Below are 25,628 nucleotides of genomic sequence, written 5' to 3' on the forward strand. Positions count from 1 at the left end.
CTGATTGCAGACGTTACAAACTGGCATGATTCATGCAGGACAGGAAGACTCTACAGGGGATGATTAAAACTACTAAGAACATCATTGGTGACAGCTACAGAGCATCAGGGACAGTGGTGAAGTGACAAATCTGTACAGAGCCAAAAGGATACTAAAAGACGTCAACCATCCCAGACACAGCTGCCATCTGGTAAAAGGTACAGTAGAATCTGTTGCCATAACACCAGACTAAGCAGTGGCATCCTCTGCACTCCACCATATAATTTCTTTTTTCCATTTTTCTTATGTAGCATGAAGGGACTTAAGATCACTTTCGTGTTATAAAAAAGACTAATAAATTAACCTCTTTAACCTTTATAAGAAACCAAATATATGTATCAAGATAAAACATAGGTCTACTAAAATCCATAGACAAATTACAGACAACTCACAGCTGCCATCTGGCAAAAGATACAGTAGAATGACGCTGACGTAACACCAGCAGCATCCTCTGCACTGAGCCATATGAAATAGTTTTGTTATTTTTATGTTTATGTTTCTTTTTTCTTTTTTTATGTAGCATTAAGTGACCTAAGCTCAATTTCATTAAAACCCTGGTGATGTGAAATGACTAGTAAATTAACCTGAAACCTTTTTTAACCTTTGTAAGAAACCTAATATGTGTATCAAGACAAAGGTCTCCTAAAATCTCTCTATAAACATTATACATAGTATATGTATACATATATGTACACATCTAAGTATATATATATATATATATATATATATATATATATATATATATATATATATATATATATATATATATACACATGTATATGTACACCAATATGTATATATATATATATATATATATATATACTGTATATATGTACACATATATATGTATACACACGATATCATAGTGCATAAATATATGTATGTATATATATATATATATATATATATATATATATATATATATATATATATATATATATATATATATATAATCACACGACCGCCCCCCTTTTTACTGACCAAGGTCGTGAGTTCTGTACATGACGTCATAAAGTAATGTTGCCAATTTGTTTTACCAATTTCTTGATTGACTTATTATTACTTTGTCAATTTGTATAGAAACAAAACCGTCTCCTTGTGAGCATAATGCACTATAATATCGTGTGTATACATATATATATATATATATATATATATATATATATATATATATATATATATATACTGTATATATATATACTGTATATATGTACACATATGTATACATATATATATATATATATATATATATATATATATATATATATATATATATATATATATACTGTATATATGTACTGTATATATGTACACATATATATGTATACACACGATATTATAGTGCATTATGCTCACAAGGAGACGGTTTTGTTTCTATACAAACTGACAAAGTAATAATAAGTCAATCAAGAAATTGGTAAAACAAACTGGCAACATTACTTTATGACGTCATGTACAGAACTCACGACCTTGGTCAGTAAAAAGGGGGGCGGTCGTGTGATTACCGCGATCAGTGTATTTATAAAATAATATATTTACTCATTTATTTATCTTGTAGACGCAAACTTGGAATCGTATGGATGCCTGGCGATACACACAAATGATATAACTGTTGCTATCCGACATGCTAACGTTCACTTTTGTCTTTTGTTGAAAGTGCTCCTCCCCACCCCCTTTTTCCTGTGTTACTCCGCTGTGGCGGAAGTAAGTCGTATCGCTGAGGCCTCATCCTTCCAATGGCGACTGCAAACAGGCTGAATAGAAAGCGGGAGCAACCGTGGAGGGGGTCAGAGCTGTGTTACCGAAATTAAATAAATATATCCTATTCTCTGTAGTCATAAAGTTAGCTTGAAATTTGTTTCACCTCTCCAAATCACGGCCGATTCAATGGCCAAAAATCGGAACATTTCGCTCCTTGAGTCGGGTAAGCTGCAGAAGTAAACCCAATTGATAGCTTAATTTCCAACGATATCGCTCATGCTAATTGGTAATCCCCAGCTGCTTTTTTCTCACGGTTAATGTCCTCACTGTTCAATTTCAGAGCTCTATTACTTGATATCTCGTTTTCTAACAACGGGTCCATGTCGGAGAGCGGCTGAGGTGAGCTGGCGTGCCTTGACTGGCACACTGTGTTGTATTTCAAAATAGTTCACTAGCTAGTTGATAATGGAGTTAATAGTGGCCATCTGATAATGAATCGCCTCTTTTAATCCACCGCAGGTCCTGGCGAGTGAACTAGAGGAATATCAGGTGTGTATCCCCGCTGCCTCTGCTGCTTGTTAACTGCTAGCTGCTATCCGTCGGTGTTGACTGAGTCTGGGGATAAAACTTGTCTCACTCAGTCGACTTTTAATACCTCTGTACGTCTCACTCGTTTGACATCACCCGGTGTTTTTTACTAGCTTAATGTGTGCCTGCTGTTTTCCGCCGTGGTGACTCCGCTTTACCAAACTCTGTCTCCGACAGCTCTTACCCGGGAGATTGGACTGGCTGGGGAACGAGCACCCGAGGACATATGAAGATGTGGTGAGATTTAAATATCTGTTAAGTTCATTGTCGGCGCTTGTTATTGTCTTGTGACAGGGGGACTGTGAGTCCATGCTCTGTTCTTGTTTACGGTCTTTGTTCTTTTTCCTGCGGGACTGCTGTTGGGTTTCGTTGAGTTGGAAGGACTGACAAGGTCACAAGTCGTTCCGTCTGACTTTAATTTTCAAAGTTAATCGGGGTATGGTAGCTCAGAAAATGCGATTTGGATTCGGTTTAATATTATTTAGCACCGACTGTTGTACTGCAGATAGGGTGGGATGTTCGGCTTCTTGCTACGTCGAGACGGCTCTAGTGGCCAATCAGAGGCCGAGAGACGCTGTCTCTGCGTTATTTTGCATGTGACCTGAGCTGTGATTGGTCCATAAAAGGAAAAGTTTTGCATAAGAAGCCACGCCTCTTGGACTAGGAGTTGAGAAGCACATGAAAGCAGCAACTACCCTGTCAGACATTTCCACCAAAGTGTTCAGGCAGGCTGCAGCCCCTAGAAAAAAGTATTTCAAATGTATTGGATGATGTGTAAAATCCAGACATTATATGCTGTATGTTATACATGTAATATGTACAATGGCAACTAATGACTGATTATTTCATCATCTGTTGATAATCTTTGATTCATTGTTTAGTCCGTAAAAATATTAGATAATAGCAAAATATGATAATCATATCTCCAGGTAACATCTTCATATTCCTCATCTTGCGTGACCATCAGCCTAATACCTAAACACATTCACTTTACAATGATGTAAAACAGAAAAGCCTCTGATCTGTACATTTAAGATGTTTGTTTGGCATTTTAGTCTCATAATCAATTACCAGAACCTAGCATTTGTTTCAGCTGTGATCTGTATACATTGCCATGTCACCACTCAGGCTTTGTTTGCCCTGACAGGTCGCAGCCAACAGACATATTGCACCAGACCATTTGCTACGGATATGTAGGCAGATTGGACCAATTCTTGACAAAGAGGTGCCATCATGTGTCCCAGGGGTACACTCTCTCCTTGGTTCTGGAAAGCAGTCAATGCTTAGGACTGCAAAAGGTACATAATCTTCAAGGTGCCTCAGAATATGTCTGGAGGCAGAAATGGCATTTTTTTTCTCTGTACATTGTTTTGGACATTACACAGGCTGCTCTCACTGAGAAATATTGAGTTCTGTTAATATAAAGCTTTGGAGTGTTTCTTGGTTTATGCCTTCACCAGAGCTGATGCTATCTTTTTCCCACACAGAGCTCAATCATTCTGTGAACTTTTTGTTTGCTTTTCAGACTGCGACAACGTGCGGTTTCAAGCTTCATCATATGCAGCCCTTCACCGGGGCAGACCACCAGAGAGGCCTTCAAACTGCAAGAAACCTCTACCCTTAGGTAGGTCTGGCCTCACTCAATATCCCTCTGTTATGTGTTTTTTAAAAAGAATGTGAAATGGACAAATTGATGTGCCCATTATTGGTACCTGTCTTAGCATGGTACTGCTCTGAAGGTTTTTCAAATGCCTCTCCACGCATACCATGCATGTAATGTGTGTGCGTACATGTATTTGAATAATTGGTTAAAATAAAAACTGAAAAGTAAAATCCTCATTTGATTTTGAAGGACTGATATATACGGTTATATATACTCTACTTCACTGTGCGTTCCTCTTTTGTCAGACTGTTGTTGTCAAATATCGATTTGGTGCGCTGCCACGACTGAGCCAGATTGGCTGCGTGGATGCAGTTTGTTACACTGCAGTGTTAGTTTTTATTAGCATGATAATTGTACTTATTGTATCTCATTATTTCATCTGAAGCTTTTCACAAATTATTGTATTTTTCAATACATTCGATTCTTTTATGAGGATCCCTGTTAGCCCCTGCTGTACAGGCATGTATCTACTGTGCACTGCAGCATTCTTGTTCTGCCTGCTTTCAACAATGTTTTCTATTTAAAAACTTGTCCTACCTCAGGGTAAATAACACACATTCAGACCTCTTTTTTGTTTTTAAAGGAATGCTATTAAGGTTTAGAAAGCCACCTTTTGTAGAAGACACGCACTACAAATAGGCCTCATTAAATGCTTGAAACTAAAACTAAGAACTCAAAGCGGATAAAAACCTTATGGATGGTGTTCTTGTTTCTCTGATATTTTGTTGTTTACCATAGCAACAGATACAAACCAGATGCTTCAGACTTAAGAGCGGCAGTGATATTGTTATTATTTACAGATCACTTTTGAATTGAGGATGGCATTTGTGTTTCATGCTGTTAAATTTATGTGACACGATGACTATAAAAACAAGACATAAATCATGTTGAGACAGACAAGCTGAGCTAGAACCTGACTCTATTTGCTGCTGCGTTAAGATGCACAAGGTTTATTGGAAGACTTGCATTCTTGGCTTTGATAAAAACCTTTTGTACTTTGATATATGTACATCCATCCTGTGATGATAATGCCCCACCACTTGTGTCAATATTGGAGTAAATAAATTTTATGCCCCCTTTTTTGGGTTGTTACACCCCCCTACATTCTGATGATTGGCATCTTATCGTCAACAGTGAAGGTCCTTCGAGGGAGAGAGCTGACGGGAGCACAACGCTTCAGCTCCATCAATCCTGTCAGCAACTATGAGCGCATGCGGCTGCATAGGCGGATCCTGGGGCATCTGTCTGCAGTGTACTGTATCGCATTTGATCGCACCGGTCTCAGGATCTTCACAGTAAGATGGAACTTGTCCCACTACCAGAAGAAAACCACCTTATTCAGTGTGCTATGATCACAGTGATTTAATTCTGCCGATTAATGCAGTGGGAACACAGAGAATTTTAAATATAGGACACTTACGAAGTTGACACTCACCTGACTGTGACGCTACATACTTAATATTGTTATTTTTCTTTTCTCAGGGCTCAGATGACTGTTTGGTGAAGATTTGGTCTTCGTTTGATGGAAGGCTTCATTCGACGCTGCGAGGACACTCTGCAGAGATCACAGACTTGGCAGTGAATTACGAGAACACGTTAATTGCTGCGGGAAGCTGTGACAAGACCATCCGCGTGTGGTGCCTTCGTACCTGTGCCCCCGTGGCTGTGCTGCAGGGGCACAGTGGATCCATTACCTCCCTACAGGTAAATTGATTTCTGACTTCGTATTCTGTTGTCTTAAAAAATGAAATGAAGCAGGTTTCTTTTTCTATACAAATGTATTTTGGCATCATTTGAACGAGATGTGTGTCATTCTCTTCACTCTGGACATGATAAATTGAAGCAAAAATCAAGCAGTTCTAGATATATTTTGCTATCAAAGAAAATTGACATTTTATAATAACCTTTTTTGCATTTTCTGAGTATTTCCATTTCCATGCAGCGCCCATTATTCCATTGTGAGATAACTTTATTGTTATCTACCTCTATTTACAATCCATAACTATTGTTAGAATATAGATCTTACAAGTATTGTTTTGTGAGTCCTACTCTTTTTAAAGCATATTAAAAGATTACATAATTTACATGTGTGACTCTGCCCCGCTGTGCATCTCTTTCACATATGATAACATAACATTATTCTGGATTAATTTTATATACTGTACTGTACTGTTATCAATGGAGCAGAAGCTTTAAAACCTTGGGTGGCAGTACGTGTTTATCCTACATTGACACTGCCTGAAATGAAACAAAAAGAAGAGGTGTTAGGAGCTCTGGCAAAGGTTTGTTCTATCCAAAGAATCTGTTCCCATCAGCCCTCATTGCATCTTCCCTTTATCACTATGACAACTTGCCTCTGCTAAGTATAAAAGCAGTTATTGCAGTATGCACATGATGCTTCATGGATGGCAACATCCTCTTGGTTACCATGGCTGTCCGTACTCTGTTGTTTGCCTTCCATTTCAGTAGGACAAGTGGTCTGAAGACTGAGAAAACTCATCTGCTCCAGTGTTACACCAGTCACTCATTGCTGATGTCATAACTTCACTTGAATCAGACATTTAATGTCCTCAAGAAAATAGACTTTTTGTCCGTTGACTATTTGTGAGGACAGCAAAGGGGGATCATGTCAGTACTTAACCCCCCATATAGAATGCATGTCTTGCTTTTCTTGATATTAAGGAAGGAAGAGTACTTCAGGTACTTGATCTGTGAACATCTTGTGTTTTCAGTTCTCACCGTTTGCCAAGGGCTCTAAACGTTACATGCTGTCCACTGGAACTGATGCTACCGTCTGCTTCTGGCAGTGGGACGTCAACAACATCAACTTTAGGTGACTATTTACACATGTTTTTGAAATGGTGATAATTCGTAAATATTCACTTGCAGTGCTCTTAAAACAATATGGTCAAATAAAAACAAAGTTGAGTGTGTGGCCAAAAATTTACAAATGTAATTTTGAAAAGCTTGAAAGAACGGTTGAGATCATTCTATGGCATGTTTAAACAGCTGATATTTGAGCATAACATAGTTTTACTCGTTTGAGTGTCAGTTGAACAGACAGGGCTTTGACAAACAGTTAACATGCTAAACTGTTGGCTGTTATGTAAATGAGAGGTGGGAATGGCAACTCTTCTTATGGAAATCAGCTACAGGTCTTAAGCAAACGATTGAAGACAAACTGAACAAGGTAGACTGTGTTTTTTTTTTTTCTGCTCCAATACCTGCTACTGCTAATGCTGCTGCTGTTAATAAAGCTGCATTTAGAGTCTGCTTTACTGTGATATCTGAACTTGCAAGCATATAGTTGTATATCAAGCAACCAAGTTGACGTATCTGTACAATGTGAAGACAGACTTGATCAAAATCTGCATTTAATCTCCATTTTCTTCACGGTATGTAGGTGAGCCTTATCTGAAAAAGGAGTGTTAACTCAACATCTGACCTGACTCTAATCACTCCTGTCATCATGAAGTTGGAATGCCTGTTAGATGAGATGAAACTTTAATTGACAGGTTGTCATGTGCAACAGATGAGTTCTGACATACAAATGTGGCCTGTAGAAGATTTTCAATAATGTCAGCAAATGGTCAAGGCCATTCTTTAAATCTGTTTAAGAACACCCAGGCTTTTATATGTACTTTATATTTTTTTATATTATTTTTTATATTATTATTTAACATTTTCTCCACTGTCTTTCAAGTGATCGACCACACAAATTCATAGAACGGCCGAGGCCCGGAGTTCAGACTGTGTGCTCGTCATTCAGCCCAGGTAATGTATAATTTTAAGTAGACTGATATGTAAAATTACTATATGTACATAACCTGTACACATGCTACTGAATGTGTTTTGAGTAGTGTCTTATTAATACAGACATATTCATCATCCTCTGAATTTTGTGTTGAAACACTTTCAATGTCTTATTTTTTTCAGGTGGCATGTTCCTGGCAACAGGAAGTACAGATGATGTCATCAGAATATATTTCGTGGGAAGCGGGAGTCCAGAAAAAGTATCAGAGCTTCATGAGCACACGGTGAGAGCTCCATCAAAAGCCAAACTTTTTTGTGAAGCATGTTCCTTGACAGAGAACATATTGAACTTTCAGTTGGATTGTCGATTTAATCATTCTCCATGTTGCTGCTCTCCTTCCAGGACAAAGTTGACAGCATTCAGTTTTGCCACTCAGGTGAAAGGTAAAGTAAAATCATTGTACTTGCTCACCATAGATTTCTCACAGTAGTTACATTGAATTCTACGCAACAGTGCATACAGTGATAGTGTAATGGTTGTTGTTGTTTCAGGTTTGTGAGTGGAAGTCGAGATGGGACAGCGCGGATCTGGAAGCTCCATCAGCGACAGCAGTGGAGGTGCATCTTACTCAACATGTCTGCCACTCTTCCAGGGTAAGGAGCGCTTTGTTCTTGGTCTACCCATGTGAATGTGGCAACAAATGAAGTCTTTCTCCTGACTGGTGTTGTTCTCAGGAAGAAATACTAAGACAAGGATGAGAACCATATGAGCAACAAGATATGAGAGAATGACACTCCCATTGGTGGTTCAAAAAAAAAAAAAAAACACCTGGGAGATTCACTAAATTAAGCGCAGTCATTTGGTCTCATTTGGCCACATCAAAGAGCTGTCAGAGCATGTACCTGTATGTCAGCTGAGCAATCCATTTCCCCAAATGTTTTATTTGTTCAGATGTCAGATTGTTTAAGTTATAACGGCTGCTTCACAAGCAGGTGAGAGGGCTGTGACCTAATAAAGGAAAAATGAGCTAGCCTGGCTTCATGTTTGTTTTTTTTCTGATGAGATGTTGTCCTTTTATTGCTTATTTTCAGATTAATAATGATTACAGCATGACATGCCCACTTAAACAAAACAAAACAAAACTAGCAATAGCATGTTTAAACTCAGAAGGGTAACTTGAGAGCCGCCAAAGGAAGTGTTCAAACATTTCTTCCTTGTGCTGTATTAATCCGCAAGTTGACTTAAGTTTATACTCCCCGTTTACCATCAGACAGACATGCTTGATGGACAAAATCACATGGTGGCTGATTTTTTGTTCTCTACATTGTAGAATCATCTTGACAGTGTATTCAGTCAAACCACCAAACATTCAGGCCTGACTTCACCATCAATCATACAAAATCTTATATGATACGATACCAGTACATCACTGAAGTTGCCCCAAACTTTCAGGGGTGCAAGAAGAAATGGTGTTTACCAAGCAGAGCTCATCTGTCTGCTCAGAGAACTATAAAGGAGCCTCAGTGGCAGTGTCTATAATCCGCTCGTCTGCTCACGGCATAATCCCGTTGTCACTGCGTTTCAGAAGTATTGTTTGATAACCAAATCAATTAAAAATTTTCATGATTGTGTCGTCTCACAGTTTTTAGTACATTGTACGTACATTTGCATTAAGTTCGGTCCTGTCTGCCAAGCTGGCATCACATAGGTGTTCTTTTTCATTTGTATAGCTGAAGAAGTCACATGTCACACAAAATGCACCAAGTTTGATCAGTATTAGAGGTTTCAATTACTTGGAGAATTATCAGCATTTCTTGAGTTAAGCATAAGTGAAACTGCACGCATGTTGATCTTCTTCAGTGAAGTAAAAGTGAAAAAGAACAATGCTGTGGCAGTAAAACGGGTAGGATCAGTCATATTGCAACAGGAGACACAGGGAAAACGAACTAGTTATTGTCATTTGTGTTGAGTAATGAATCAACTGTATCACTCTTAGACAGCATGTTTTGAGTGTTGCAACTGGTCATATGAAGTTCATGTATTTTTCTAATTTGAGCTTTTTCCCATGTCAGTGCTGAAACAATGAGTGAAGAGGAAAGCTACTTCAAACCCAAAGTCACCATGGTAGCGTGGGATCGTCATGATAATACAGTCATCACGGCTGTTAACAACCATCTCCTCAAAGTGTGGAACTCCTACACAGGACAGCTGCTACATATCCTCAAAGTAATTGTGCACCATTCTTTGTTTCTCTTGGCAAAACGCAGAGCGTAGTTGATATCACAACCACCTCATTTAACCTCCACAAACTGATAAACTTATCTGAACATTGCTTTCAGGGCCATGAGGCCGAGGTGTTTGTCCTGGAGCCGCACCCCTTTGACCCCCGGATCATCCTGTCTGCCGGCCACGATGGGAACGTCTTCATTTGGGACCTGCAGCGAGGGACGAACACACAGCACTACTTTAACATGGTACACTCACACATGGCAAAATCAGAACATGGTGCTTCCATGATGAACAAACCATACTCTATTGAGAGACCCTCCATGATTCACATGACAAAGAAAGCAGCAGACAACATGGTAACAAGACAGAGTCAGTTGAGACATATTTGACAGTGTGGCTCAAACATAAGTCAACTTCACGCATCACACAGTGTGCCTTCTAGAGCTTTTATGCATCTGTGCTGGCAATAGCCATGGAGACGTATGTCTCAGGAACAGCTTGTGAGTTTCAACAAATTTACCACAAATGTATACATGTTGGACTTGAGGATGACCTGATTAGATTCTGGCCATCAAAGGTCAAAATCACTGTGACATCAGAAAACATAATGTCAGAGAACATTTTCATACATTAGCTATGACAGAATTTAAAAATATCTAACATGATGATTTTTTTTTTTTTTTTTTTAAATTTGAAAATTACATTTTTTATTTTTTTTTATTTTTTAGAAGTCCACTACACTGTGACATTATAATGAATGCAAAAACAATTTCCTGACCATTGTTCAACCCCATAGCTCAGCAACCGAAGAGGAGATTGTGACTATACTTAACATTTTGTCAGATACTGAACTAGTGACACAAATCATATAAGTGTAGTGATTGTATAAATCTTATGTGCTGCCAGGTTGAGCATGTCCATGTTTTAGAATTTGTAGCTTCTTTGTGTTGTGTTAGAATCAGCTTTGTTTTTTGTTTGTCTCAGCGAACTTTAATAGACGTACAGCAGTGGTCCATCACAGGCATCGAGCTTCAGGCTATTGTCATTGCAGAGTTCTACAAAGCTCTCTATCAGTCCTCTGTACTCCTCTGTAAAAATAGTCTCTGAGTGACAACAGCATGATTTTTTTTTTTTCACTGGAAACTATTCACTGGGATCATACAGGTCAATATCGTGATGTCTTCCCTTTCGTCAAGAAAAACACAAGAGTCCACCGAAGTCATACCTACATAGGCTATGTTGTATGTCTGGACAGACCTAGTTGTGAACGGAAACTTAACTGGTGTGCAGAGTTATATACCTGCAAGGTGGTAATTGTTGTTCATCCTGGAGCTGTCTCTCATTTCTCCTGAAAGTTTTATAGGAATTTTTTGGATTCTTTCATTTATTTTTGTGTGGGTTGACAAGTTTGACTGCCTAATTACTGTTGCTGTTTGTTCTGCTTGCACAAAAGGTAGAGCTGTAAATGAGCGTAATAGGATAGCATATAAGAAATACTTGGGCTCTACCAAAGTTGGTACTACTTTGAAGTCTTGTAGGCAAGGGCAAAAAGCCTACAAGGAAACACATTGAGAACAAGTATTGAAATTTTGTTGAAAACTTGTGTGTTTGTATCCTGACATGTTTCTGTACATGTGGTTATTTTGTGTTTCTCATCCAGATTGAGGGCCAGGGTCATGGGGCCGTTTTCGACTGCAAATTCACCCCGGATGGCCAGCGTTTTGCCTGCACAGACTCTCACGGCCATCTGCTCATCTTTGGCTTTGGCAGTTCGAAGCCGTATGAGAAGGCAAGGCTAGACGCATATACAAGTTTTTTTCACAAACAATTCATCATTGTTGCTGAGTGAAATCGCAGTAAAGCCATCCAAGTTTACAGACTGGGGAAATGTTATAGCCATTAAAGTCTGACACTTTCAAAGCTCACTGTATGGTATGCGTCCAAAAATAAGTGTGTGTGTCTGAATAATCCTGCCTTACATGAGTGCAACAAAAGCAGCAGGGTGATGCCATATCTTTGTCTTCCTCCTGGTCTCCACACAGCTTCCAGACCAGGTGTTCTTTCACACGGACTACCGACCGCTGATCCGAGACACCAATGGCTTTGTGCTGGACGAACAGACCCAGCAGGCGCCCCATCTCATGCCCCCACCCTTCTTGGTGGACGTGGATGGAAACCCCCATCCACCAAGGTAGACATGACCTTCTCTCTGTTAGAGAGCAGAAGTACAGTCTTGAATCATTAACTTACGGGTCAGATGTTTGAATCATTACTCCATGCAAGTTCTCAATGCCCTAGGCCACAATGGAAGCAATACCAGGTAGAGTTGTGCAGTTACTTTCATATTGTTCCCGTTTTACATCAAATTTGTATGCGTATGATTCAAAGTGAGGTTAGTGTTGGTTTGACTTAAAGCTATTTCTTGGTTAAAAATGTTTCACTCTATTTTCAGGTACCAACGCCTTGTCCCAGGTCGGGAGAACATTGCTGCTGAACACCTGGTTCCACAGCTGGGATACGTAGCCACCAGTAAGAATAAAACCCACCGGACGCAGGCCTTAATTTGACCTTAATCAGCCTTTTGCTAGAGAGAAGAATGTTTTGTTTAATACATGACTAATTTATTTCAGTTTCTCTGCTTTAACAGCCAACTTAATTTAGGAACGTCTAAACCTTATCTTCCCTGCTACAATGATTAGCTTGATCATTTTCTAACTAGCCAACTGTAAGATTTGGACAAGCCCAACTAACGCTCTTGTGCTCCCTGTTTGATGACATTTTCAGGTGATGGTGAGGTGGTTGAGCAGGTGATCAGCCAGCAGACTGCAGAGCACGAGGAGGTCACAGTCAGGCGCAGCAGCCTCCTGGATGAGGCAATCAGAAATCTCCAGGAGCAGCAGGCACGGCAGAACCAGACAGGGGCCGAGGCAAGGCCTGGGGCTGGGGTAGGACCAGCTGAGGCACAGGGCCCAGCCTTGGCACCTGCACCAAGCACACCCCGCAGAGGTATCAATACACCACCAGTGTATTGGGTTGCTTTAGCTGATAAATTGCCTCATTGAGCTGTTGGATGCTGGCGGTGTGATTTGCTGTATTGAATGTTAATATAATTCTCTTACCCTCATTATCAGTGTCTGTAAATGATCGAGCAGACGTGCAGTCGCCCCCTAATGTGGGACTGCGCCGCAGCGGACAGGTGGAGGGCGTCCGACAGATGCATCAGAATGCACCTCGCAGCCAGATGGCTACTGAAAGAGACCTGCAGGCCTGGAGACGCAGGGTGGTGGTGCCTGAACTGGCAACCAGCACCTACAGGTAGAGACCTCTGATGTTTGCTCTACTGTCCACTGCTGAAGACATGGTCCATGTGTGACTGGAGTTGTCTTTGCTCTTTGTTGTGCTTTATAAAGGTGACACCGTTTACACAAAGCTCAACTGATTATTTTAATAATGTAATATTTTAATATGACCTAGATTGAAATGGATCTTAATCCCAGTCCTGTTTTACATTAGATCATAACCAATTGAATTTTTTTTGTTTATTTACATCAAAAGACATGTTTAAAAAGGGAATGTTTGAGTGCTTTAGTTCATTGTCAAAACTCAATCAGGGGAATTCATCAGATTGTTTTTGTATTTGTTTCTTCAACGAATACATTTGACAAATCGAAAGGAAACAGAATATTAATTTAACCTTGTTATCTTTATAATAACAACAGAATAAAAGTCCAGTATCAGTGATTTACTTGTACAGTATCTTTAGATCGTAGGCATTGAAAATGTATTGATTGACAGAAAAGTAACAGGTCCTTATGACTCAGGTGTGTCTTACTGTTCCTTTTTAGACTTCAGACATTATGTACATTTGTTTTCAGGGACCAGGAGAACATTCGAGCAGCCAAAGGAGACGAGGAGATGGCGTTGTACAATGCAAAGAAGAGACGCATTATCTACAACCGAGTAGGATTATTTTACCTTCACCCGTGTAGGAACTGTTCTGTCCCCAGTTTGGATGAAATTATTTAATCATTTAGGATTGTGTTTTTCCGTATTTTTGTTTTTTTACATTCAAATAATTGTCTGCATTTTTCTGCTATTTTTTCCCCCTTTTTTTCTCATGTGTTAGCCACAATTTCTGTACAAATCTTTGCGCTTGTGTTGAGTCAGTTCCATCTGTCCCATCAGGATGATTCAGATGATGAAACTCCCACTGCGAAGCGAGCACATGGTCACAGCGACGGGCTGGAATTCATGGACTTTTCATGTGAAGAGGGAGAGGAGACTGCAAGCTCAGATGGACACACTGAGGTATTATATGGCATTCTCCATTTTACTGTGACTGTGATGTCACATTTACAAGCACCTGTAGTTTTTATTATTATTTATTTACGTTTGTGTATTTTTGGGGAGATTTTAAATAAGGTCCTGTTGTTTTTAATCTGCTCAGGACAATGAATTGGATGGCAGTGAACTGGATTCGTCCAATGATGAGGAAGAGTGGAATAGTGACAGCTCAAGGTATGAAGTTTTTATGATTATCACAAACTACTGTGGAGTAAGTCCTCAAATTTGTTTGAACTTGTTTAGAGTACCAGATAAAAGGGTTTTCCCAAATCGCCAATGTTATGATAGAGACAGAAATATTGACTTTAATGTTCAAACTTTTTGTTGTCTTAGGTGGCAATCCCCCACACATCTGGTACCCCAAGCAGGTTAAAACAAGTTATTTGATTAACTTTTGTCTTGCCTGTTTGCACATATGTAACTTAAAGTCATAACTGGTTTTGATTGGACAGTCACACATCCAGCGAGTACTCAGACTGGACGGCAGACGCTGGCATCAACCTGCAGCCCTCCACCCCCTTGTCATCACGCAAACGGGTGCAGCGCAGACTCAGCAGCTCTGAAGACGATGATGAAGAGAATGAGGACGAGGAGGAAAAGCAGCAGAGTGACGAGGAGGAAAAGCCGGCCAAGAAAAGCAAAGAGAAGGCCAAGAAGGCAAAGAACAAGTCACCCAGGGTGAGTTTTGCAAATATAGTACATACTGTTTATTTTAGAAATATCTTAACAGGTTAACATTTACTTGATTTACCTCTGCAATCAGCGTCCAAAGGCCAGACCATCCATCAACAGAGAAGTCTCGAACGAGTTCAGACCCTCACCATGGATTACTGATGTCATTCCCAGGAAGTCTCCTTTTGTTCCTCAAATGGGCGATGAGGTATGTGCATTAGACATTAGGAGAGGTACTTAAACATGAGAAAACATGTTTTCAGCTTGTTTAAAGATCTTTGTATTTAACTTTTTAGTTGGAAAATATGATCTTAACGCCACTCAGTTCTTCCTTGACTTCTTTGACTCTTCTGTCTGTCAGGTGATCTACTTCCGACAGGGACATGAGGCGTACGTCGAGGCTGTGAGTCGGGGTGAACTGTACCCCATCAACTTAGAAAAACAGCCCTGGAAGAAAATGCAACTACGGGTAAGACTAGGACAAATAATAAGATAATAAGATGACAGATAACAGAAAGAAGTTGGACATAATCTATAAAATTCTCACAGACTCTGTGATGTGACGTTAAATATAGGTAGAAATCTTGAATAAAAAAGTTGGGGTATTTTTTGTCATTTATATGTAGGCAAAAATCTAAACTGAAAATGTATTTTTATTATAAATGTTTTTGAATGTGTTAATTAAAAATAGGACCAAGAGTTTGTGAAGATCACTGGGATCAAGTATGAAGTCTGCCCTCCAACACTCTGCTGTCTGAAGCTGACTCTCATTGACCACGGCACTGGCAGAATCACAGACAAGTCCTTTTCTGTCAAGTAAGCAGCTCTGCTTCCTTCACTTGCCCTCTATTGAGAAACACACTCAATATTGGTGCATTTCTCACTTCCTTTATCAACCCAACATGGAAGAGTCTTATTTTGGCTGAATGCACAGCACACACAGTGTATGAACATCATGATTATGACGGAGGTATGTAGCTGTATAATATGGACATAATGCCTACATTTGATTTTTGGGTTGCCGTCAACAAGGTCCATCATTAGACTTCAGAGGATGAATATGTTTGTGGCTTTGATATGCTGGCAGAAATGCTGGTGTTGCTGTGTTTTTTTTAATGATGTGTATTCATCGACAACTCTGTGTTTATTATTCTCCCTCATTAAAGCTACGCTGATTTCTTGAACAGGTATCATGACATGCCAGATGTGATTGATTTCCTCATTCTGAGGCAAAGTTACGATGAGGCACTTCGAAGGAACTGGCAACCAAGTGAGTCTATGCACCTTGTTAGATATTGTTTTTGTTGTTTTCATCATTTGAAACCCTAACCCTAACCCTAACCCTTAAATCTACACAGAATAATGGTGCTCTCATAGCCAACACATTTGTCACTTTGTCAACATTTCAGACAAACCAATAATTACTCTTTTTCCCTGTGAGGATTTCCTTTTTGTATCGCTATGTCAAGGCACCAATGAAATAAGTTTTGTTTGCACACTTGTCGGTCAGTATTTAGTGCATTCCTGCACAAACTGCATAGTATACATGAGCCTCCCCTTTGCCTCGTCACTCTTGAAAAAGGGATTTTGATCTAAGTGAGGCTATAGTGGATTAAATATGAAGATTTATATTCCTGGCTTTTGCAGTACTTGCTTTTTCTTTTCTCTTACTATGTCTATTGTCATGCACAAAAGTCCTCAGGCAAATTTCTTACATGTGAAAACCTACTTGGCAATAGACCCGATTCTAATTGTTGCCCACACCCATCCTCTTTCAAGCCATTCATCAGTGCAGCCTCTTAGAGAGAATAGATACTGTTTGTTTTTATGTCCTTTTCCTAAATTGAACGCCTCCTGTGCAGATGACAGGTTCCGCTCAGTGATAGACGATGCTTGGTGGTTTGGGACCATCGTCTGCCAGGAGCCCTACCAGCCGGAGTACGCTGACAGTCTCTTCCAGTGCTTCAAAGTCAGGTTGGAAACATCACGTGTTGTCATGAAAGGGTTAGCAGGAGATACTGTGTTTGTGGGATCAGGACTAATGTCAAATATTGGTTAGTTCCTCGGAAATATTGCTTGTCCTACTGTCAATATTTGACACATTGCTTTAAGTGAGTAAGTAAAGTGAAATTTGTGACAGACACTCTAGGGGTGTCCACCTTTCAAGGCGAGGAGTGAATACAAGCCAATGTTAACACTTCCTTCCCCAAAACTGTGTTTGACATTTGATGTTCAATCTTTATTCTTCAATTTAATGAGGTGTCCCTAAAATAGGCTACAGTATATCCTACTATCTGACCCCTGGTGGTTATTAAGAGGCATTACAATGTCATGTTTTGTTAAACAGGTTTAATTGAAGCAGGTTTTATAGCGGACTTGTTTTTGTGCTTTCTATCACCAGATGGGACAATGGGGAAACAGAGAAACTGAGTCCTTGGGATGTGGAGCCTATTCCAGATAACGGTAATGAAGACTTTTTACTATCTTATTGCTGTCACATGCACACATTGACACAGTGCTCAGAGGCTTTTAATACATATTTAACAAATCTGTCTTTGGTGTGCAGCCGAGCAGCCAGAGACAGAAGGAGGTGGCATCCCTGTGACGGCAGATGAGATGAGCGAGCTGATGTACAAGCCTCTGCAGGGGGAGTGGGGGGAGAGGAGCAGGGACGAGGAATGTGAACGCATCATCGTCGGCATCGACCAGCTCATCACAGTCGGTGTGTAGAGAAACAGACATTCTCTAAATCTCTTGTTTGCTCGTACTCACACACTCCCTCTTCACAATTCGCTCACATCTGTAGGTCCTTCAACTATTCCCAGTCATACTAACCCACCTCCCCCTGTGTTTCTGCTACAGAGATTACAGCTCCCTTCTCTGGTCCTGTGGACTTAGTCCAGTATCCCTCCTACTGCACTGTGATCGCCTATCCCACTGACCTGGGCACCATCAGACTGCGACTCATGAACAGATTCTACAGGTCAGTCCTGTTAGATTTTCCTCCTTCCACCTGATAATGCAAGCAGGTCAAAGCATGAAGTATTTGCACTCCTGACTGTTGACCCAGTTCTGTCCTTGAAATGTCTTCAGCTGCTGACAAACAAATATCTGACATTTTATACAGTTTGTGTGTATTAACCCACCTCTGGTGATCCACAGGCGCCTCTCAGCATTAATATGGGATGTCAGGTATATTGCACATAACGCCCGCACTTTCAATGAGCCAAGGAGCAAGATTGCCCACTCTGCAAAAATCATCACAAATGTCCTCCAGAAATTTGTCAAGTACGTTTCATTCATTTGTTTGTCCTGACAAGCATGCTTCCCAAAATTAAACCAATGGCTAGATCATAATTACCGTCACAGTATTATTTAGATACATTGTCTTGCATGCAAAATTGACGACTTTTTCCTACGTTCCCAGTAATCCAGCTTGCACAGATATTATGGAGATTTACAATGCTGTTGAAGAAATGGATGATGACGATGAGGTAAGTCTGGCTGATTTACTATATTTGTTTGATTTATCATGTCCTGCTGTCAAACCTTAGTTTAAGCAGCAAATACATGCAATTGATGATAAAAAGAAGAGACTATGTCAAGGAACACGTCACAGGAAGGTTGTTTTCCGTAACTGGTTTTAGGCACCTTCACTGTTGTCATTTATGATTACATTTATGTTGGGGCATACCATTTCAAAGCTTTATTGATGTTAGAATGTTGACATTCAAATACTAAATAGTCTGAATGTTGCACAGCAGTCTATTCTGTTTAACCCTGATATTTCTGCACATTTGCAGGTCAAGATCAGGCTACACTAATATCACTGTTGGTAGAAATCGATTCAGTGATGGATGCATTGGATTGTTTCTGACTTGTGCGATCAAAACTTTTCCAATAACTTCAGAGAATTGTAAAGCCCAAAAATGAAAATGTATTACAAGAAGATGGATGTTGTCTTTTCCAAAATTAACAAGATCTTTTAATTTTGAATTTCCTCCGGGATCAATAAAGTATCTATCTATCTATCTATCTATCTATCTATCTATCTATCTATCTATCTATCTATCTATCTATCTATCTATCTATCTATCTATCTATCTAATTAAGATAAATGTTCTACTTCAAATCCTGTTTGTTGGCATTTAACCTTCCATAAACTACTACTTTTCACTACAGTCAAAAAACCGTTTTACCTTCCACACGAGAAGGGAGGCAGCAGCTGTGTTAATGGGGCAGTATAGCATCAATCCAACAGCACTATACATTTATTTCTATAACTGCAATAACAAAAATCTTTTCTGACTCAAACGCTATTAAGTTTGAGGATTTCATGAGCCTCATTCGAAAACCTTAAGAGAAGCTTTGAAGGTTAATAAAATTACCTTTGGTACAGCAATAGACATAAGTAATCTAACCTTGATTTCTTCCTTCAGGAGGAAGATACAGAAGCACCAGGAACATCGTCTGGACACAGACTGCGTCAGGTAAAAAAATACGAAGACTTGTTCACATACAGTTTATAAATACTCCAAATAAAGATTTACCAGATGTTTTGTGGTTTTAATCGTGTGTAAGGTTCATCAGTACTGTAAATTTGATGCATGATGAATGAAAATTGGTTAGCAGATCAATGATTCAATAGCAGCTCTCGTCATGATGAAGTCCTCGATATTTGCAGCGCTCTGTAGAGGTGCTGCCAGACAGAGACGCCTGGAAAGAACAATGCAAGACTCTTATCAACTACATATTTGAGTGTGAGGACTCGGAACCATTCAGACAGCCTGTGGATCCTCAGAACTATCCAGTAAGTCAACACAGTATACCACAGCATGCTGTTAACAAGTTACACTTTACTCGTGTGTACTAGTGTTTTGGAAAATATCTTGTCTAAATTGTGTGTCTGTGTGTGTGTCTGTGTGTGTTTGTGTGTGTGTGTTCGTTCCCAGGACTACCATGACATTATTGATACACCAATGGACTTTGGCTCCGTGAGAAGGAAGCTTGGGAATGATGGCTATGAAAACCCCATAGAGCTGTGCAAAGACACCAGGCTAATATTTGCCAATGCTAAAGCCTACACACCCAATAAACGCTCCAAGGTAGGGTAATTTAAGATGCTAAATGTTGCAGGTGGAGATCATCTAATAAAATCTGCTTTGGGTTTAGACATTCTGTTAATTTATTAAGTCATTTCAGTATATTTCTGACTATCATTTTCTGTCCCATTCTAGATTTACAGTATGACGTTGCGGCTCTCAGCCTTCTTTGAGGAGCAAATCAGAACGATCACATCAGAATACAAAACTGCTGTGAAGAGCAGTGACAGGCTCCGCCGCAGTCAAAGGTTCCGCAAGAAAATGCAGCAGCAGGATCAACCCTCCGCCTCATCAAGGTTTGTTTTGAGTTATGTGTTTTGTCATCTTGTCTGCTTGGAAACAGGAAGAACAAGTTTTGTGCTTTGGTGAATCTCCTGCCATACATTCCTGCTGAAAATACTCTTACTAACAATACTTTCTTGGTGCAAGTGCCAAACAGTAACCTGATTTCATTGGTTCAAGCAGTCAGAGCAGATCATTTGGGGATATTGATGGCACATTTGACATAAAATGTCCATGTTAATGTCTGATGAAATTCTTCTTTTCTCAAGTCAAAAGAGAGCTGCTGTACAAACTCAGGAAAAAGTGGAGTCGACGTCAGTGACCAAATCTACCTCAGCCAAAGTGTCTGTTCCTGAGAGAGCCAGGAGGAGTCGAAGAAGCAGCTCAGGTCACAGCTCCTCAGAGGACTCCAAAGCTGCGTCATCAACTCCAGGTACAAAACGCATTTTGCCTCATAAGCCGTGTTTCCACCACAGGAACTAGAAACCTTTTAGATGAACTCATCATGTCCCCAGGGTTATTTAGACCAGGGTCCAAATGATGTTTTGGGCACAATATGTTGCCTCCCATTTTTAGCTATTTATATAGGAGGTGGTTGCATTTCCAGCTCTTGATGTCATCAAGCTCTGGCTCCTTTTCAAGTGTGACTGCACTTGCCAATATCTGCCAAATGAATAATATTTGATGTGAATATCTCTTATTTCAGAGTCGGAGAGTGAGAGTGAGCTGAGTGAGTCAGAGGAGGACAAACGCCCAGGTTCATCAAGGCACCATCAACTCAGACAGAAAACAAGAGTTACAAGAAGCAAACATGCCAAGCAGAGGAAAAAAGGTGAGGAGTATTTCCTGGTAAAAACCCAGTTTTTAAATATCACACCTCGAAGTCAGCATTGTAATCAGAAAAAGTTGGTGAAGTGTGATGTTCTTAAGCTGCGTAATTTTAAAAAACAAAACCCATAACGTGAGATATGTTATTGTTGCCAGTTGCAGAGAGCGACAGTGAGGAAGAGGATGACGAAGAGGAGGAATCGGAGAGTGAAGGAGAAGATCGAGAGGATGGAGAGATGTCCTCCCATTCCTCAGGCCGTCGCTACCCAAGCAGGAGTAAAAACAACAGGAGCACACGGCTGACCAGAAACAGCACTGGTGCAGACAGGAAGCGCACAGGTAACACCACTGACGAGCCCAGGGATTTTCACAACATCCGCCAGCCAACATGAAACATACTTACTTTTTTTTCTTTCTTTTTTTTTTTTTTTTTTATTTTCCAGAAGACAGACCAGAGGTGAACGGTCACAGCAGCAGGTCGTCTCGCAGGGAGAGACGTCACCACCACGACTCTGACGCAGCCACAACCGAGGGCTCCGACAGGGAAGAGGAAGAGGAAATAACAGTGCGCAGGTCGCTCAAGAGAAAGACTGCGAGGGCGGCTGTGAATAAGATGAAACTCCTTGAAGCTTCAGATGAAGACTATGAGGTGGAGGAGGAAGAGGAGGAAAGGCCAAGAAGGAGCAGCAGCCGCCTCCGCCACACGGTCCGGGCCAGCAAACGCACTGCCGTGATTCAGAGCAGCTCAGATTCTGATGAAGAGCCTTCAACACGGGGTGGGCAACAATGCTTTTCTTAATCCTTTTTGTCATACAATTCTAAATTTTAGAGTGACCGAAAACACACAGATACATTGATGTTAGATCTTGTAACTGTGTTCTAACAGTGCTTTGACTTCGTTCTAATACAGTGCAGATCTTATTTGCATTTCTTTGTTTTTGCTTGGAGCTTACCAGACAGACAATTTGCTCAATGCTGCCCTTGTTTGTGTTTTTAGCTTCCCGGAGAACAAAGGAATCAGGTGGGGAATCAAAGGATGAAGAGGAGGAGGAGGAGGAAGAGGAGGAGGAGGGCAACAACAGTGACGCTTCATCCTCCTCTCAGAATCATCAGAATGGAGACACAAAGTCCAACAAAAAGAGGACAAAAAGACAAGCTGCTAAGACCAAGGGAAATGGTGAGAAATGTCCTCATCAGTCGCTTTTGTATGGAGTTGCACTGATTATTCAGTCAATCAATTAGTGGATCGAAAGAGAATTGCCAACTATTTTAATAATCAATTAAAGATTTGTCATTTTTCTTGTTAAAATGTCAAACATTCGCTTTTCACAGCTTTTGACATTTTGTCATAAAATGTTACCATAAATGAGGAGTCCTTGAAAATGAATGTATATTTATTTTATGAGACTAAAAGTTTTTGGAATATGTGTTAAGTAATTGCCTGCGAGCTTCTGTAAAGCCGACTAGTTCTCATTATAGAACAGCAATTAACCTTGATCTGTGTCTCAAAATATTCTGTGTTGGCTCCTGCTCCTCCTGCTCTAATCACTTGAATTTCTTTTTTCTCCTTTCTCCTGCAGATACTTTGTCCCATGTGAACGGACACAGCGCAAAACATCACAAGTCCGACAGCAACTCTGAGCAAGGGGAAGCTGTAGAGGAGAGTTCTGGAGAAGCAGAGGAGGAGGACGAGGAGGAGGAGGAACAAGAGGTTGTGTTTAAGAAACCCTCCAGAAGCATGCCAACCACTTCAGCCAGGAAAAAGAGGATCACAAGTGAGGAGGAAGAGGAGGAGGTAGAGGACACTGAACGCAGGACCACACGACACAAACCTCCTGTAAGCTCAGATGAAGAGGACAAAGACCACAGGTCTCAGAAACACCCACACCAAAACGGAAGAAATGTGGAAGAAGCCATCCACAAGGACTCTAAGAAAAAGAGCAAAGTGTCATCGTCAAAAAGCCAAGACAAACAAAAATCTGCCTCAACTAATAAACTGGATGGTGCAGAATCCGAGGAACTCAGTGATTCTCCAAAGAGATCCAGCCCACGCAAGAAAAAAATGAAAAAAGATGAAGAACGCGATGTAGAAAGCAATCACTCCAGTGAGGAATTTGAGGCGGAGTCTAAGTCTAAGAGGCCAACAAGAAACAAGAGTAAATCTAAGCGGCCTCTTGATGGCACCTCGGCTTCAGAGAGTTCTGAGCAGGAATACAAACCCAAGAGAAAATCAAGGAGGAAACGTTCCACTGGCTCGTCAGATGAAGAGTCAGATCATTCAGACAACGCGTCAAATAGACGCCTGAACCTCAGAGCGCTACCAAAAAAGAAATACATCAGTGACAACTCTGAGGAAGACTCTGCCTCTGCAAGCCAGGGTAGACAGAGAAATGGTAACAGAACAGCCACAGCATCGAGGGAAGACAGGAATAATAAGAGAGAGTCTAAGAGAACCTCTCTCAATGAAGCCAGGAATCAGCTGTCTTCCAAGAGAAAACGTATTTACACCTCAGACTCTGATGATGCGGAGGAGGGTGGAGAGAGGGAGCCAGTGTCCAAGAACAATAAGAAAAGCCCGTCAGGCTCTTCAAAGCGTCCCAAAATGGAATCCAAACAAGCCGATGGTAACAGCAACGAGGAAGATAACTCTTCCCAATCCGATTCCAGCGAGGAGGAAGAGCAGGAAGATACTGGTCGTTCCAGGAGTGGGAAGAAGAAGAAGAACGCGAGGAGGCCGAAACACAAACGGAAGGAAAGCTACAGCAGCAGCAATCACAGTTCTTACTCTGAGAGCGAGCAGTCGTCTTCAGCATCCGAAAACTCGTTGGCCAGCTCAGGGTCCCACAGCAGTCCAAAGAGGAGAAGTCATAGACGGTCTGCGATCGGTGAAAGAACTTCCGGCCGCCAGCTCAGGCAGCGCCGGAGACGGTCTGCCTCAGAGGAGGAGGACAGCGACGAGACGTACGGCAAACCGCAGCGAAAGTCGCGCGTGAACACTCGTAACCGGGGGAAGCGTACGGTCATTTATCACGACAGCGAATAAAGGACATAGCTGCTGGAACTACAGACGGAGAGTTAACTGGAGACCTTAAAGACACTTGATGGCCACGTTATGGTAGTAGCACTGGAGTCCTCGAGAGAAAATGCTGTGAATCTGTTTCATTCAGGGATATTTATATTTTCTATGAAAAACATGTTTATAGATGTAATACAAATTCAAGCATTTTGATCCGCTGGTTTTCACAAGGATACAGAGCAAAACACCACCTCCCATACTGCTTGCTGTGATCCGGCCAGCAGAGTAACCATTCTGGGGAATCTTGTCAGCTTGGGTGCTAATCTAATATACCTCTGTTTAATCAAGCATATTGCTGGCTTGCACTAAGATACACTGTAATGAGGTATTTCATACACTAGTTTTGCATTAGAAACTCAGGGGTCAACTAAGTTTACTGTAGTCTCAGACATGCAGTTGTTTTTTGAGCTAAGGCAAGGACAAGAAACAATTCCAGGTTGGCAGATGTCCAAGCACACAGACTGGGACAAAACAAAAATCCATGTTCAGACTTTTGACTACAGCACTCCTTTGTAAATCCACACACTTAATGCTTGACTGTATTGAGTTAATATGAGCCAAATGGACGAATATGAATAATTTTCCCCATACCATTTCATTTTCTAAAATTTAGGTTTGTGTTGTATTCTAGTGAATAGATGTAAATATGTGATTGAGAATGTGGGAAGGGTTTGGCGATCAGTCAGTAGCAAAACGTTTATTTAAATTTGAGCTTTTTTTTTATTTTTCATTCTTTTTTTCTTTTTTTTGTCTTTTTTTTTTTTTTTTTTTACATTAAACTGCATTGTCTTGCCATATGTCACAAATTGGTACCTTTTTGTCGAGTACAAGTAACCAAAAGTACTTATTGCAAAAATACTGTGATTTCTCATATTGGGAAGACGTTTTGTTCTGTGTTATCTACTTTCAGTATTGAATTCTTTTTCAGAGTTGACTTAAAACATTTTGCCAGTCACATGGTTTAGTTTTGTTTATGGGGAGGTTTCTAAATACAGTCGCTTTATGACAATTTGCTTAATGTTTTTCGTACTACACCTTTAATAACAGATTTCACAGGAAAACTATTAACGCAATGTGGTTGTGGAGTGCAATGAATGAGTTATTCCTCCTATTAATAAAGACATCATTTCAAGGTGTATTCTGTATTTCACTTCAGATTTGTTGACATCATGAAGGAGGTCCATCTGTTAATAATTCTGTCATTCATCATTTAACGTTGCAGTGGTTATCGCCTGCCTGTATTACTCTTCACGTGTTGCCCACAAAAAGTGAGCGAGTAGTAAATGCAATTCTAATAACTGGACTGCACAGCGTATATAGTTCTCACTCATTAATCCCCACATTTGTCTA

At 40.4% G+C, this 25,628-nt stretch overlaps 1 protein-coding gene across 2 annotated transcripts; it reads left to right on the plus strand.

Moving 5' to 3' along the window:
- The first annotated feature begins 1,715 nt into the window (after positions 1-1,715).
- brwd1 (bromodomain and WD repeat domain containing 1) lies at positions 1,716-25,428 on the plus strand. Of its 2 annotated transcripts, none has more exons than XM_037072152.1 (44): positions 1,716-1,963; positions 2,081-2,139; positions 2,260-2,289; positions 2,506-2,565; positions 3,476-3,626; positions 3,854-3,952; positions 5,126-5,286; positions 5,474-5,695; positions 6,724-6,824; positions 7,695-7,765; positions 7,928-8,028; positions 8,148-8,188; positions 8,297-8,398; positions 9,818-9,971; positions 10,085-10,219; positions 11,635-11,763; positions 12,017-12,165; positions 12,427-12,503; positions 12,759-12,980; positions 13,106-13,289; positions 13,850-13,934; positions 14,160-14,282; positions 14,422-14,492; positions 14,771-14,996; positions 15,082-15,198; positions 15,352-15,459; positions 15,682-15,806; positions 16,178-16,260; positions 16,853-16,964; positions 17,392-17,453; positions 17,557-17,712; positions 17,853-17,973; positions 18,153-18,278; positions 18,418-18,484; positions 19,430-19,480; positions 19,675-19,800; positions 19,943-20,095; positions 20,228-20,388; positions 20,644-20,807; positions 21,081-21,206; positions 21,365-21,541; positions 21,646-21,978; positions 22,200-22,379; positions 22,783-25,428. In XM_037072152.1, exons 1-44 carry the CDS (start codon positions 1,927-1,929, stop codon positions 24,243-24,245), a joined length of 6,801 nt encoding a protein of 2,266 aa, XP_036928047.1. In that variant the 5' UTR covers positions 1,716-1,926; the 3' UTR covers positions 24,246-25,428. The 2 variants fall into 2 exon arrangements, with proteins under 2 accessions (XP_036928047.1, XP_036928040.1); XM_037072145.1 differs by having other exon boundaries at positions 1,718-1,963; positions 21,359-21,541.
- Positions 25,429-25,628: the final 200 nt, after the last annotated feature.

The sequence above is a fragment of the Acanthopagrus latus genome, chromosome 2, assembly GCF_904848185.1.
Source record: "Acanthopagrus latus isolate v.2019 chromosome 2, fAcaLat1.1, whole genome shotgun sequence".
Taxonomy (NCBI): domain Eukaryota; kingdom Metazoa; phylum Chordata; class Actinopteri; order Spariformes; family Sparidae; genus Acanthopagrus; species Acanthopagrus latus.